The sequence below is a fragment of the Pelophylax lessonae genome (genome assembly GCF_965119305.1).
Source record: "Pelophylax lessonae genome assembly, chromosome: 11".
NCBI classification, from domain to species: domain Eukaryota; kingdom Metazoa; phylum Chordata; class Amphibia; order Anura; family Ranidae; genus Pelophylax; species Pelophylax lessonae.
In genome coordinates this window covers 34912020-34926670 of record NC_138778.1, presented here as the reverse complement: position 1 = coordinate 34926670, position 14651 = coordinate 34912020, and the positions used below count along the sequence as shown (strand labels likewise).

General features: G+C 42.5%; 1 protein-coding gene across 1 annotated transcript; it reads right to left on the bottom strand.

The window, feature by feature from the left end:
• Window positions 1-3900: 3900 nt before the first annotated feature.
• Window positions 3901-4801, bottom strand: LOC309567177 (replication factor C subunit 2). The gene has a single exon (XM_082272536.1). It carries the CDS (start codon window positions 4666-4668, stop codon window positions 3970-3972), a length of 699 nt encoding a protein of 232 aa, XP_082128662.1. The 5' UTR covers window positions 4669-4801; the 3' UTR covers window positions 3901-3969.
• Between the last annotated feature and the right edge of the window lie 9850 nt (window positions 4802-14651).

The following is a 14651-nucleotide window of genomic DNA, read 5'->3' as shown; positions in this document are numbered from 1 at the left end:
TTTATGAAGCTGTAATCTCCGCATTTTACTGGCGATCTCTGTCAGAATTCACACTCCCAGATTCACCAGTCCAGAGGTAGAGAATTGGGGAGAGAAGACAGAATGCCAGGAGAACTGAGGGGGAAGAAGGAAGATTATTGACTTCCTTCTTCCTCGATTAGACCCCCCAACTACCCAAGACAGTAAACATGCCCCCCTGCCATATTTATGTATATATATATACATATATATATATATATATATATATATATATACATATATATATATATATATATATGTATATACACACACAATATATATATATATATATATATATATAAATATAAATATGGCAGGGGGACATGTTTACTGTCTTGGGTGGTTGGGGGGTCTAATCGAGGAAGAAGGAAGTCAATAATCTTCCTTCTTCCCCCTCAGTTCTCCTGGCATTCTGTCTTCTCTCCCCAATTCTCTACCTCTGGGCTGGTGAATCTGGGAGTGTGAATTCTGACAGAGATCGCCAGTAAAATGCGGAGATTACAGCTTCATAAACTGGCCGTTTCTGTGTCAGTCAATGACAGATTCTCTGTGTGTGGAGATGATCAGTAGAGAACATATTTTCCACTGATCATCTCTGTTTCATAAACCAATAATGATCTGAGATGAGCTATGATCATCAGTAGGGATGATCGAACGGTTCGGTTCGACCATCGGTTCGGCCCGAACATTGGGTGTTCGAGGTTCAGCCGAATTTAGAACTTTTTGCCCAAAAAGTTTGGAATTCGGCAACCAGAACTGACCAAAATTCAATGGTTCAGGAAATGGGCTTTAAAAGCCAGTGATTGGACCAGAACCATTAGCAAAAGCCAATTGAGGGGCAGGAGAATGCTAGTAATGTGATTGGAGTGACTAGGGGGTCCCTAGGCCAATCATTAGTGAATACGCCCCCCAGTATATAAGATAGCCCCCGCCAAATTCCTAGCATTGTAATACAGGACATGGGAGAGAGTGGAAGCAGTTCTGTTAATTTTACTTTAAAAGTGTCATTTAGCATTTATTAGTGTGAGGAAAGGGATATCTAGTGTAGTTAGAGTGCTCTTTTACACTTTAGTTAGCTTCAAAAATTTAGTTTCTGTAGGGAAAGTGTGAAGTGTCAGGGTGACCGTAATGTAGTGTAGGGTGAACTGACTCTGACTGCTATGGCAGGGTGACCAAACCCTTCCATATCAGGGTGACCTCTATAGAGAAAAGCTAGTTTCTCTCAAGTCACATTTAGTGCAACGATATGGCTTCGCTCCCGTCAGCATTCTTTATGCTGCAGGCATTGCTAGGACATGTTTGGAGTCAGACATGACATCTGAACCTTTCTATAGGGGTATATATACACACCCATGTATGTATATATACACCTAGACATATATATAGGTGTGAAAGGAGCATAAAAAACTACTTGCGCTAATGAAATAATTAACACCAATATAGTTACACTCCTATCACACCTATATATGTCTAGGTGTGTATATACATATAAGTATGTGTGTATATACACCTGTATACACAAGTTCAGATGTTTTGCATGCCTCCAAAGAACCCCAAAAAATGCCCAAAAAAACGCTAGCGTCAAAAAAAAAAAACGCCCAGGTGTGTTGTTGCAGGCATTTTTTGGGGGTTTTTGGAGGCAGGCAAAACATCTGAACTTGTGTATACGGGTATATATACCACTATACACAAGTTCAGATGTTTTGCCTGCCTCTAAAGAACCCAAATAAATGCCCAAAAAAACGCCTGCTACTAAACCGGCAAGGTGTGAAAAGCGAGAAGCCACTATCCTGTTCTATAATTGCACTAATACAAATGATCTTTTTTTTCTGGTTCTGGACATGCTACAGAGGTGAAACTTCACAGGTACACCTTTTAGACCCCCCAGACACAAAATCACACAAAACACAGATGTTTTGCCTGCGTCCAAAAACCCCAAAAAAATGCCTGCAACAACACACCTGGTCGTTTTTTTTTTTTGACGCTAGCGTTTTTTTGGGCATTTTTTTGGGTTCTTTGGAGGCAGGCAAAACATCTGAACTTGTGTATAGTGGTATATATACCACTATACACAAGTTCAGATGTTTTTCCTGACTCCAAAGAACCCAAAAAATGCCCAAAAAAACACTTGCTACTAAACCGGCAAGGTGTCCTGTTCTATAAGTGTTCTAATACAAACAATCTTTTTTTTTTCTGGTTCTGGACATGCTACAGAGCTGAATCTTCACAGGTACACTTTTTAGACCCCCCAGATACTAAATCCAAAGACATTTTTTTTTTTTCAATAATTGGCTCTCTCTCAAAAATTAAAATTTTTAAGAACTTTTTTTGTGTGATTAATAGTCCCTGGGGCATGACCCAGAACCCTAGGCACTTTTTAGGGGCATTTATTGGGTTTTAGGGCTTCAAAATGGTGTTTTTTGATTACCGAAGTTCGGGTCCCATTGATTTCAATGGGGTTCTGAAATCCGGGCCAAACTTTCGGGAAGTTCGGATGTTCTGGCCGAACCGAACTTTTGAAAAGTTCGATCATCCCTAATCATCAGGATCGCTGCTCATCTTGGTTTCATAAACGGAAACCTGAATACAACAAAAGAACTTTGCTTGCTTTGGAAACCACAGCTTGGCATTGCATGCTATTATTAAGCTTATGATCTACCAAAACCCCCAGATCCTTCTCCACCATTGATTCCTCCAGTTCTACCCCCCCTAGTATGTATGATGCATGCACATTCTTAGCCCCCAAGTGCATAACTTTACATTTATCAAAATTAAAACTTATTTGCCACATAGTCACCCAATGAAACAGTGCAGTGAGGTTGGCTTGTAAGTTGAAGACATCCTGTAAGGACGGTATTCCACTGCATAGCTTGGTGTCATCTGCGAACACTAAAAAAGGTATTTTTAATTCCAGACCCTATATCATTTATCCATATAATAAAAAGTAAGGGTCCCAACATTGAACATTGGGGTACACCACTAATAATGTTAGACCATTCAGAGTAGGAATCAATACCCACTACTCTCTGAATACGGACTTTTCCCCAGTTTTCTATCCATTTACAAACTGATTTTTCCAGACCTGTAGGCTTAACCTTACACATTAGCTGTGTGTAGGGAACTGTTTTAAACGCTTTTGCACAACCCAAATATGGCATGTTCGCAGCCCCCCTCTGTCCAGGGTTTTACTTATCTCATCATAAAAGATATTAGATTTGTCTGACAACTTCTGTCGTTCATGAATCCATGCTGTCTGTTGCTTAAAATACTTTTTTCCAGCAAGAACCCATCTATGTGGACTTTTATTAAACTCTCCAGTATCTTTTAAACTAAAGAAATGAATATGGTATATCAAGTTGTTTTGGAAAGATACCAACATTGCAATTGTTCTTTTCTAGTAGGAAGAAGAAACGTAAATGAACTCCTCTTCCTTTTTCCGTCAAAATGTAGTAAATGCCAACAGCGCACAATAAATCGTGTAGGACTGGTAAACATCCTGGTAAATATTAAGTGAAAGTAAATATGAAAGTTCCTTATCAAGATTTGATTATAGGGACATTGGGTGCCTCTGGAAAAGTAGTTAGAGTTATTACGTTAAGACAAATATTCAGTAGAAAGTAAATATTAACACTTTAGCGCTTTTTAATCCATATTTTCAGTTACGCATTGCCAGTTCAGTTCTCATAGTTCAAAGTGTTAACTCGGGAATGGGTTCAAATGAGCAAGAAACATACTGTATATATGTGTACAAAAATGTATACCATTTTTATACTAAATTCATATTGTAGCAATATATTAATATTTTCATAAACGTTCACCTAAAAGAGGTATTGACTCCCTAAAGAGGGACATCATTTTTTTTTTTTTTTTAGAACTTAATAGCTATCCTTTATCAATAAGACATATGAAAAATAACAGAGAAATATGTATGACATAACAGTAGTAGATCCATTAGCTTGTGGAAACTGCGGTCTTCTGACACAGACGTGCAAGGAGTCCGGCCATTTGTAAAAGAGAATTTACACCCTCTGCAACTTTCATGTGTGTGTAGCCAATTTCCTTAATAAATTCCAGCTTGAGATATTCAGGCATTTGGAAAGTCTTGCACACATGAAAGATAATGCTGATAATGTCTTCTGGGGAGTAACCTAGCTTCCAGAGATGAGCCACTATCTTGTACGCTTCATCAATGTTCGCATTTACACAGTGCTGTAACATTTCTTTCACCAACAGTGGATGTGGTTCATCACAAACCTTAAACACATTTGTACTGTTCACAAACCCAAAGCCAGCATGTGTAGACTGCACGTTATTCAAAGCCTGTCTCATATCTCCTTGTGCTGTAAACATGATTGCTTCAAGACCATCATCTGTGCATTGAACATTCTCCCTCTCTACGATGGTCATTAGCCTTGCAAGAACCTGTGAATCAGTAAGCTTTGTATAGCGAAGCACAGCACATCGAGATTGGATGGGTTCTATAATTTTATCAGAGGCACTCCAAGCCAAAGCGAATCGTGTGGTCTTGGAATAGATCTCCATAGTTCTTCCTAAAGCTTGTTGAGCTCCATCAGTCATGCTGTCTGCTTCATCCAGTATTATGATCTTATGCCGACCTTTTGGAAGTGTAACCTTTTGCTGTGCAAACATTTTGATCTTGTTTCTCGCCACATCAATGCCTCGATCATTTGAAGCATTCAGTTCTAGAACAGCATCCTTGAGTGCTGGACCCAAAAGGGCACGAGCTAAGCACAAAATACTTGTGGTTTTACCAGTTCCAGGTGGACCTGCAATTATGATATTTGGAACATTTCCCTCTCTTGCAAACACCTCAAGTCGACTAACAGTTTCTTCATTACCGATGATTTCACTGAGCTTTAATGGTGTGTACTTCTCTACCCATGGCAGCTCATAGGTCCTGGCAGGCCCCTTACCCCCCGAAGCCTGCTGCTCCTTATTCCCCTGTTCTTTTCTTTCTCCTTCTTTTTTTTTTATTTAACATTAGACTATGCACTTTTTTGCAGATACAAGCTTATTTACCCTGCATCAGCTCCTGATGAGTGGAAAGAACCCACGAAACGCGTAGAGCCCTTTTCGATGCTACGCCATTACTACCATCTGATTTATTACTCACTTTTACAATCTAGGGTCTAGGTCACCAATTAACACCACCGCACCATGGTGGTGTGGCGATATGTCTGAGTATATACTGTGACAGGAAGTCAGGTAAATCTGTGGATGTAGTCACAGACAGGAGATACATTTCCACCTGGTTTAGAAAATTCACCAATTACTATAGGGTGTTGGTTGCAGAGGTAGCCAGAACTGTCTAAGGACGTTGAACAGACTTCAGCTATTCAGAATGAGGAAATTAAGGCCTCTATAATTTGTCCAGAGGAAGTCGATTGATGGCTGCCTCCTGACGCTGTGGGAGTAGAGTAGGACAGTCAGATGGGTCCCTCCTGAAGGTGTGTGAGCATGGGAGAGGAAATACCTCCTGAAGCGATGTGCGCTGAGGAGGGTAAAAGAGTGAAGACTACTCAAGGTGAGGTCTTGGATTGTTTCTATGTGAAAAGAAACCAATGGACATTTCCTGTGTGAAGGGAAAATTAATTAAGACTGAAGACTACTCAAGGTGAGGTCTGGGATTGTTTCTATGTGAAAAGAAATAAATGAACTATTTCTATGTGAAGAGAAAAGGGACATTTGCTGGGTGAAGAGAAAAACAAAGGAATGTGTTCTATGTGAAGAGAAAAGGGACATGGACTATTGAGTGTCTGCTGTAGGATCAGCAAAGTCTGCCCAACAGTAAGTTGGGGACAGACTCCCTAGGTAGGTTCCTGTGTGTGAGAAGGTAGCCACCCACAGTGGCAAGGATTTATTTTATTTATGTTTATTTTGAATTATGCTGTTTTTGAAGCTTGCACTTGTGTGAAGAAAATTGCAAGAAAACCTTACACTGTTGTTTTCAACCACTTCTCGGCTATCTCCCTGTTTAACGAACCCCCCCAAGGGGTCATCCATACCCACCACCGAGCTAAATTCCCCACAATACATATACTATGTGTTATTAATGAGCAACACTATTTATTTTGTATTTAGCAACAACTCAATATGCGTATATGTACTAATAAACATGATATTACACATTGATTTTTTTCATCACTTTATAGCCGTGTACTTCTTTCAAAGTCCCAAACCCCCCTCCTTTTTTTTTCCATGTAAAAATACATAAGTGGTCCATATAGTGAACTTGGTGTTGAGTTATTCACTTAAAGGTCATCACAGAGGACAAGGGGGCACTCTTTACGTCTGGAGGAAAAGAGATTTATATCTCCAAATACGGAAAGGTTTCTTCAGAGTAAGAGCTGTGAAAATGTGGAATAGACTCCCTCTAGAGGTGGTTCTGGTTTGCTTAGTAGCTTGCTTTAAAAAACGGCCTGGATTATTTCCTTAATGCACATAATATAAATTGATCCAGGGAATATCCGATTGCCTCTCAGGGGATTAGGAAAGAACATTTCCCTCAGCAGGATCAAATTGGATCATGCTTTACTGAGGTTTTTGCCTTCCCCTTGATCAACTGTTGGTATAGGTTTGTGTATATAGGATAGTATGATTTTTCCCTTTTTTATTGGTTGAACTAGATGGACTTGTGTCTTTTTTCAACCTGACTAATTATGCAACTATGAAATTAAATAAGATTCCAATATTATGCATATCATTACCATTTTACTAGTAGTGGTTTGAGAAGTAATGGAGAAAATGCTAACCACAAACCTAATTAGAAAATAAAGATGGTGGAATTAAATAATCTAAATCCTCCCAGTATTTTGCCATGTATTTGCAAGTGTGATAGTCTGTCCATTATGGGTTAAAACATAAGGGATAATAGGTATGTATGACTGAAGTTCTGGTTACCATAACACCTTTAAATAGTGTAGCACCCTCCTAGGTAGGTGCTAGGAAAAAGCATCAAGTGGTTCTTTCTGCTTATCAGGGGAGCCAGACCTGTTAGTTTTACCTGTCACATGTTTCCAGGTGTGATTTACTGGGTCTGGGGGAGTGTCCCCACTGTATCCAATAAGGGAGCTTGTTGGACAGTGGAGGAAACCTAACCAGTAACACATCAGGGTTTATGGCTGTCTCAGTGGGTGGGCATTGCTGCAATGCATCCTGGGATTGGCAATAAATCCTGAGGACAGGGCATCAGGATCCATGTGACGGCTGTCTCTCCTCCTGCAGGTGTGAGGAAGGTGGTTCAGGTGGTCAGCCTAGTGAACCAGGTGTGGAGATGAGCTGCAGAAGCATCCAGAGTGGAGCTGCTGGCAGAGACTTTTGGGAAAAACAGTATTGTGAGTACCAGAGGAAAGGGTCTGCCTGAGAGAGGGGACCACTCCAGAGAAGTCAGGGGATCAAGGAACTAGCTCACACAGGAAGTGTAACAGTAAAGGGGGTGCCGTGTAGTTGACCCTGAAGATAAGGAACTAAGGGGGTGCCAGGAAGGGCCCTGAAGTTGTTCAGCAGTACAGTACAGATTACCTCAGAGAGCTCATTCACGTTTACTGTACGTCACAGCTAAGGGCAAAATGAAGCAGCGGCCTAGCCGTGACTAGCCTTACTCAGCGTTACTCAGCATTTTAAAGTCACCCCTGCCAATTGTGCATAGTTGTGTAAAGTTGGAGTATCCCACTCATTCCCTTCTCCTATCCAAGTTCTAAATAAAAACACAAAAACCAAAGCTACTGGACTGTTTTCTGACTGAGCTGAAACACTTGGGAAAATGTCAAACTGTCATGTTATTGCTAATGGTAACCCAAGGGAACCCATAATCAGCAGCTCCCAAGGGATTAGTGCTACAATAGCATACTTGAACATTTCTTGGAGTAAAGTGCATGTCCAGGCATTACCTAAATTTACCCCCGAGCTGCTTTCTTCTCTAAAGCATGTATCAGCGATATTTTATTTATCTTTTTCCTGCACTGAGAAACAGCTTTTATTGCTCCTCATAACATACACCTCCACTTTAAAAATATTGCAGGGCCAGCTGATGGGAGCTTGGCTCACCACCTGAACTAAATCTCCCAAGAGCTCCAAGTCTGATTTACTAATGGAGTCGAGCATGCTCACTTTGCAAAATGAATTTCAACTTAGTTTAGTGAATGAGGTGTAGCCAGAGCTCAAAATGTCAAGTCCTGAGCTACTAGCCAGGCCTTAAGAGTTACTCGCCACCAGTTGCCCCACTTAACCCCTACTCTGCCACTTCCCCAATTCCGCCCCTAAACACGCCCTCATAAATTATCTCATGAAATGACACTTTTAAGTGTTTTACGGAGAATTAAGTTGTTCAAAAAAAAATATTTTTTTGCAACTTAACTCTGCATAAAACATTTAACAAACAACTTTATCAGTCTCCATCAGTGCAGCCTCATCAGTGCCCATCAACACAGCCCATCAGAAGCGCTTCATCAATGCCGCCCCATCAGTGCCATCTTATCAGTGCAGCCTCATCAGTGTCCATCAGTGCCCATCAATGCAGCCTATCAGTGCCCAGCAATGCAGCCTATCAGTGTCCATCAGCCCAGTTTATCAGTGCCCATCAATGCAGCCTATCAGTACCCATCAATGCAGCCTCATCAGTGCCCACCAATGCAGCCTATCATTGCCCATCAGCACAGCCTATCAGTACCTATCAAGACAGCCTATCAGTGCCCAAAAATGCAGCATATCAGTGCCCATCAATGCAGCCTCATGGGAGCCAATTCTCCTCCCCGCAATCAGCCAGTGGAAGGGAGAGGTAGAGGAGAACCAGCTGAATTACACAAAGCAGGGATCTTCCTCTGACAAAGCTTGGATCTGTAAACGCCGACCGCTGTCAAACAAAGTCCCACCTCCTGGACCGGCTCCTATGATAGACGTCACACCACTTCAATTTCCTGGCATTGGATCAGTGTGCTGTCTATCATAGGAGCGGGTCCAGGAGATAGGACTTTGTTTAATAGTGGCCGGCATTTAAAGATCCAAGCTGTGTCACGGTGGGAGATCCCTGCTCTGTGTGATCTGGCCAGCTTCCCTCTTTCTATCCTCTCCCCTCCCCTGGCCGATTGCTGAGAGGAGAATTGGCTCACATTCAACCGCGCCTGTCTGCGGCGCCCGACCCCTCTTCGATGCAACTCCACCACACTCGCCTTTAGCTCATTTCCACTCGCCAAATTGAAATTTTACAATATGGGAAAATTCACTTTAAGTCATGTGCAAATAAATAAACATGTGTAGCCCCTGGTCTGCAACGCTGCTCTGTCTGGCAGCAGGGACCAGGCAATTATCACTGCGGCTGCTACTGTTAGGATGTGTGTGCAGCCCAAGTGAGCTTGTCCATCACCCGGTAACACAGAGAGGAAGAGAAAACTGAGCTGCTGTGGATTGTGGGAAGGACAAAGCCTGCGAGTAACTATGATTTGTGGGGGATGTAGCCCCCAGGGGACTGAACCTGTACTACAGATTTACCCTAGAACTACAGATCCCAGCATTTCCAGGGCTTCAGAGAGAAAAAAAAAAAGGAAGGGCTGTGTCAGGAAGGACATTCCAGCAGACAGAATGGCTCTTCTAGACAGCTTCCTGGGCATAGGTGCAGGCTAATCCGTATTCCTGTTCATGCTAATAGAAATTGTGCCCATGCGAGAATGTCTATTGCTCAGATGCGCGCATCTGTTCCTCACCTTGGTGCCAAGGGGGCCAATAAACTGAGCCTGTGCTGCGCTTCAGTGCTGTCTTGTCTACAGCATTTCTGTGTGTATACCTGCAACCTGTAAATCTGCATCTGACTATTGTTATCGACCAGGCTTGTCTTGACTTCTCCTGAACTCTGCCTGCCTTGATCCTGGATTGCCTTTGACCATGCTTCTGCCTATGCATCTGCACCTGATCCATCTGCCTTTGTATGATCCGGTTTGTCTGACTCTGCTCCTTTCTCTACTGCTGCTGGACTGCCTGCTGCAAGTTCCTGCCTATGTTCCACTAGTGTCCATCTGGCCATCCTACTCTGCTGCGATCTACTGACGACCTCAGCCTGCTTCTGGCTCCTGCTCAGTGGTGTCTATATGGCACTTCTGCTTTGCTGTGGTCCACTGATGGTCTTCCCCTGCTTGATCCCGAGAGTCCATCCAGCCCAGCAGCTAACAAGACCAATAGGTGCTTGTGCCCCTCTGCACTCCTGTGCTACCTGTCGGTTCTATCGGGGGCCCCAAGTCAGAGGTTTAAGAGAGTCCTTCCTCATTGTATCAGGCTCTTCCACCAGGTACGTGACAGACTGTTTCTGGGCTAAGGGCAGAGGTGACTGCAATGCACACACTGTGTAGCAGACTGCGGTCGGATTGCTTTGCCACAATGTCAAGATGCAGAGGCTGAGTAGCGGAACACCATTATCAAGCCTGGTGTTGCCACCTGATTGTGAAGAGGACATCACTGCCACTAACATTGCAAAGCTCTGGAAGGAGAAAGGGAGTAGCCAACTCAATACCCTAGGAGCCTGTAAGAGGCCTCCTGCTGTACCTTACTACACTTTTCTTAACCACTTGCCTACTGAGCACTTTTACCCTCTTCCTACCCAGGCCAATTGTCAGCTTTCAGTGCTCTCACACTTCGAATGACAATTACTCAGTCATACAGCCCTACCCATATGAAATGTTCATCATTTTTTTCACACAAATAGTGCTTTCTTTTTTAAGTATTTAATTACCACTGGGTTTTTTATTTTTGTGCTATAAAAGAAAAAAAATAAACTTGAAAAAAAAAAGAACAAGCTTTTCTTAGTTTCTGTTACAAAATTTAGCAAATAAGTAATTTTTCTTGATAAATTTTGACCAAAATCTATAATGCTACATTTTTTAGATAAAAATAACACAATCAGTGTTAATTGTTTGGTCTGTGTGAAAGTACAAGTTTACAAGCTAAATTATAGAGCCCACAACCTATGGTATATACATTATATCTAAAAAATGTATCAATCCTTATGTACTGATGGCCTATCCCATGCCCTAACATGCCAGGACAGTACAAATAACCCCAAATGACCCCTTTTTGGAAAGTAGACATTCAAATGTATTTAGTAAGAGGCATGGTGAGTTTGAAGTTGTAATTTTTTTTTGTCAATTCTTTGGAAAATATTTTTTTTCCCCACAAAATTGTCATATTAACACAGTAGTAAAGTCTCCAGAACGAAATTGAAAGAAATGGTCCGCCTCCAAGTTTATGTTGTAATGTAATGGTATGCACTGCATGCTAGTACATTGTGATAAAATTTTCTCCATCTTCACCTGGTCCTTCTTCCACATTTTATATTTTGGTTAGCCGGGACGCGGTGGCGCACGGGAGTCCCATTGCCGCTGCACACACAGCACGGCATGTACAGCTTGCCGTGCTGTACACACACAGCACGGCAAGCTGTGCATTTACAGCACAGATCACATTACCCGCTGACAGGCAGGGGGGACATTTATTACAACAGTGACCTCTATGGTCTCTTCTGTTATAAGAAAAAAACCTCTCTGTCAGCGGTTTTTGAAAGTACTGCCTTTACTACCACTTTAACAAGTTATTTCTCACACACTGCATAGGCATACTTGCAACTACACCCCAAACCACTTTCTGCTACTCCTCCTGAAAATGGCAATATCACATGTGTGAAGCCTTTCCACAGCCTGGCCACATAGAGAGGCCCAACATCAAAGTAGCATTCTAGGGGCATGTATTATAAATCTAATTTCCTGACAACCTATCTTATTTTTGAAGGCCCAGGAGCACCAGGACAGTGGGAGCACCCACAAAATGACCCAATTTTGGAAAGCAAATGCTCCAATTTTTTTTTATGAGGCATATTAAGTCTTTTGAATATGTCATTCTTTTCAGAAAATGTAGAAAGAAAATGAGAACATTTTTTTTTTTTTTACACAAAATTGTCTATTTATAATATTTTTCTAACACATAGCATGTACATACCAAAAATTACATCTTAAAATACATTCTGCTACTCCTCCGGAGTATGACGATACCACATGTGTGAGACTTTTTCACAGCCTGGTCACAAAGAGAAGCCCAACATTCAAGTAGCCCCGTTAGGTGTTCTAGGGACATAAATTACACATCTAATTTCCTGACAACATTTCACATTATTGAAGGCCCTTCATATTTCGGAAACACAGCATGAAGATACTAAGAATTATACCCAAAAATGCATTCTGCTGCTGAGAAAAGGGTAAACAAAAGATTCATAGCACAAATAAGTGGTTACTTTCCCCTAGCTGTAACTGGTCACTGCAGCGAGGAGCATTAGAAAAGCAACACATATAAAAAAACAAAAACAAAGACATTTTCAAGCTCAATTTACTGACCAGCCTGCGACCAACTGAATTGACCTATCCAACAGTATGGTTTAAAAATAGAGGTTTAGTTGCGCACATTTGCAAATACATGCGTAAGCAACAGAGCCCCAGCAAGGCACCCCATTTTCTGTGTAAAGTATGGGCAGTTTTGGGACTTTAAATGAAACACAGACAGGTAATGCTCTGCGTCTCCATCTCTGTATATGAAAAAAACTGAAGAAAAAGGGGACTAAAAGAGGTGTGTGGAAGCCGGCCCTTAGCTTGATATATTCACCCACCAGTCTGCTAACAAACCAAATAAGCCTGTCTAACAATGTAGGTTAAAAACAGGGGTTTGGTTAACACACATTTGCAAGCTGCAAGGCCTCTTCACAGCACCCTGTGTATCTTGCAGTCCTAACACTACTCAACCTGAGTGTTAGGACTGAAGGGCACTGATGGGCACTAATAAGCAGTACTGGTGAGGCAGCTCTAATGAGGCAGCGCTGATGGGCACTGTGTGGCAGTGTAAAACACACCCGTGAAGCAATAATTCACTCACTGTGGCACAGTTCGTCTCCTTCCCTCACACTCAGTCTCTGTGTGAGGGAAAGAGATCTGTCAAACCCCCGATGACCCTGCTCTGTTTACACTTGTGATAGACATGTGCATGATGAAAAAAATTGTTTAGTTTATTTTTAATTAGATTCCTTAATCTAGTTATTTTTTTGGGTGGCGTGGCCAGGAGTGGCATGTGAGAGGACGCATCTCACTGAGCTCCCGCTGACATCTGAGCTTTGATCCTTTCCCCGGTCTCCATTTCTACTTACCGGGTCACCAAAGCTTCCCTGTACCGTTGGGTACACTCCGGTGTTCTCCTCTCCTTGATTCCGGGCGATGCTCCGCCGCAAAACTCGGGAAGAATCCGGGATGTCTGGGCCCCAAGATGGCGCCGTGCACGGCTTGCCACAGCGGACGAGAGGCTCAGAGAAGCCCGCTTCATCTAGTAAGTCCTCCAAGCCCCCTAAGAATCCGCTGAAAGAACCGCGGCGCGATATGCGCTATTATGCACAAAAGTCTGGACACTAGTGCTGGCTCGGGTGACCCTGGTCCGGTCAGCCCGGGCGGGAGTGGACCCGGGGAGGAGGACTGTGCAGCTGACTTAGTGGAGGATGTGGAGCTGGGCGACGGGGGCGAAGATGCACAGCCTACACTTGCTGACATACTGCGGCCATTAACAGATGCAATGCATCTGTGGACCACCTCAAGAAACAGTTTGGGGTCTGACGGAGGCTGTGTCCCTTCTTAGACAGGACCTCCAGAAGGTCAGGGAGCGCACCACTGCCGTGGAGGGAAGGGTTAGCGACCTGGAAGACCAGCTGCCCCCCCTGACCAGGGAGTCCCGCCACACCGCTGGTATGACCAGGGCCCTGGAGAAGAGGGCTGAAGATGTGGAAAACCGCCTCCACCGCAATAATGAGCGAATTGCGGGTCTGCCTGAGAAGGTGGAGGGGAGGGACCCCACGGACTTTGTGGACTCTTGGCTTAAGGAAACCTTTGGTGGGGATGCCTTTTCTCCTCTCTATGCTGTGGAGAAGGCCCACAGGGTTCCCCCTCGCCCCCTGCAACCGGGCCGCCCGCCAAGAACCATGCTGGCCCGCCTACTTAATCTAGTTATTTTGTTTAGTTAAATTCGGTTGATTCTTTCAATTCATATTCGGGATTTGTATTCGGAATTCTCTTTAAGTCTTTTTCAAATTTTCTTTGAATTTACCAATTTTTCCGATTTGAAACGTTTGAATGGATACATTTTTAATTGGTCGTATTGATTACTTTAGATTTTTATTTTTCGATTTAAATGTGACAAAGTGAACAAACAAATTGAACATCTTCATCAAATGACTCTTTAAATCATCTGTGGCTTAACAAAACAGAATTATTTCGAAATGGTACTCTAATACCACACAGTCTTTGATTTCAGAAATATGTTTACAGTTGGAATTCGATGTAAAATTTGATTCGAATTTCAGTTTGAATTTCCGAAATTCTGACAAATTTCTTTCGTTATTCAGAGCATTTGGTAAACTTTGTTTATACTGAAATTTGGGTATTTGGATATAACCGAATCTAGGAATAATGAAAAATGTGCCTAAATATTTATTCGGAACAAAACGAACCACACATGTCTCACTTCTGATCATGTGTGATTGGACACTGCAATCATGTAGTAAAAGGCTGTTGTGATTGGCCCTTTACCCTGATCTTTGATGCACT

Coding starts and splice junctions, on each gene's coding strand:
- LOC309567177 (XM_082272536.1), bottom strand. CDS start 4,668: ATGTTTGCACAGCAAAAGGTTACACTTCCAAAAGGTCGGCATAAGATC.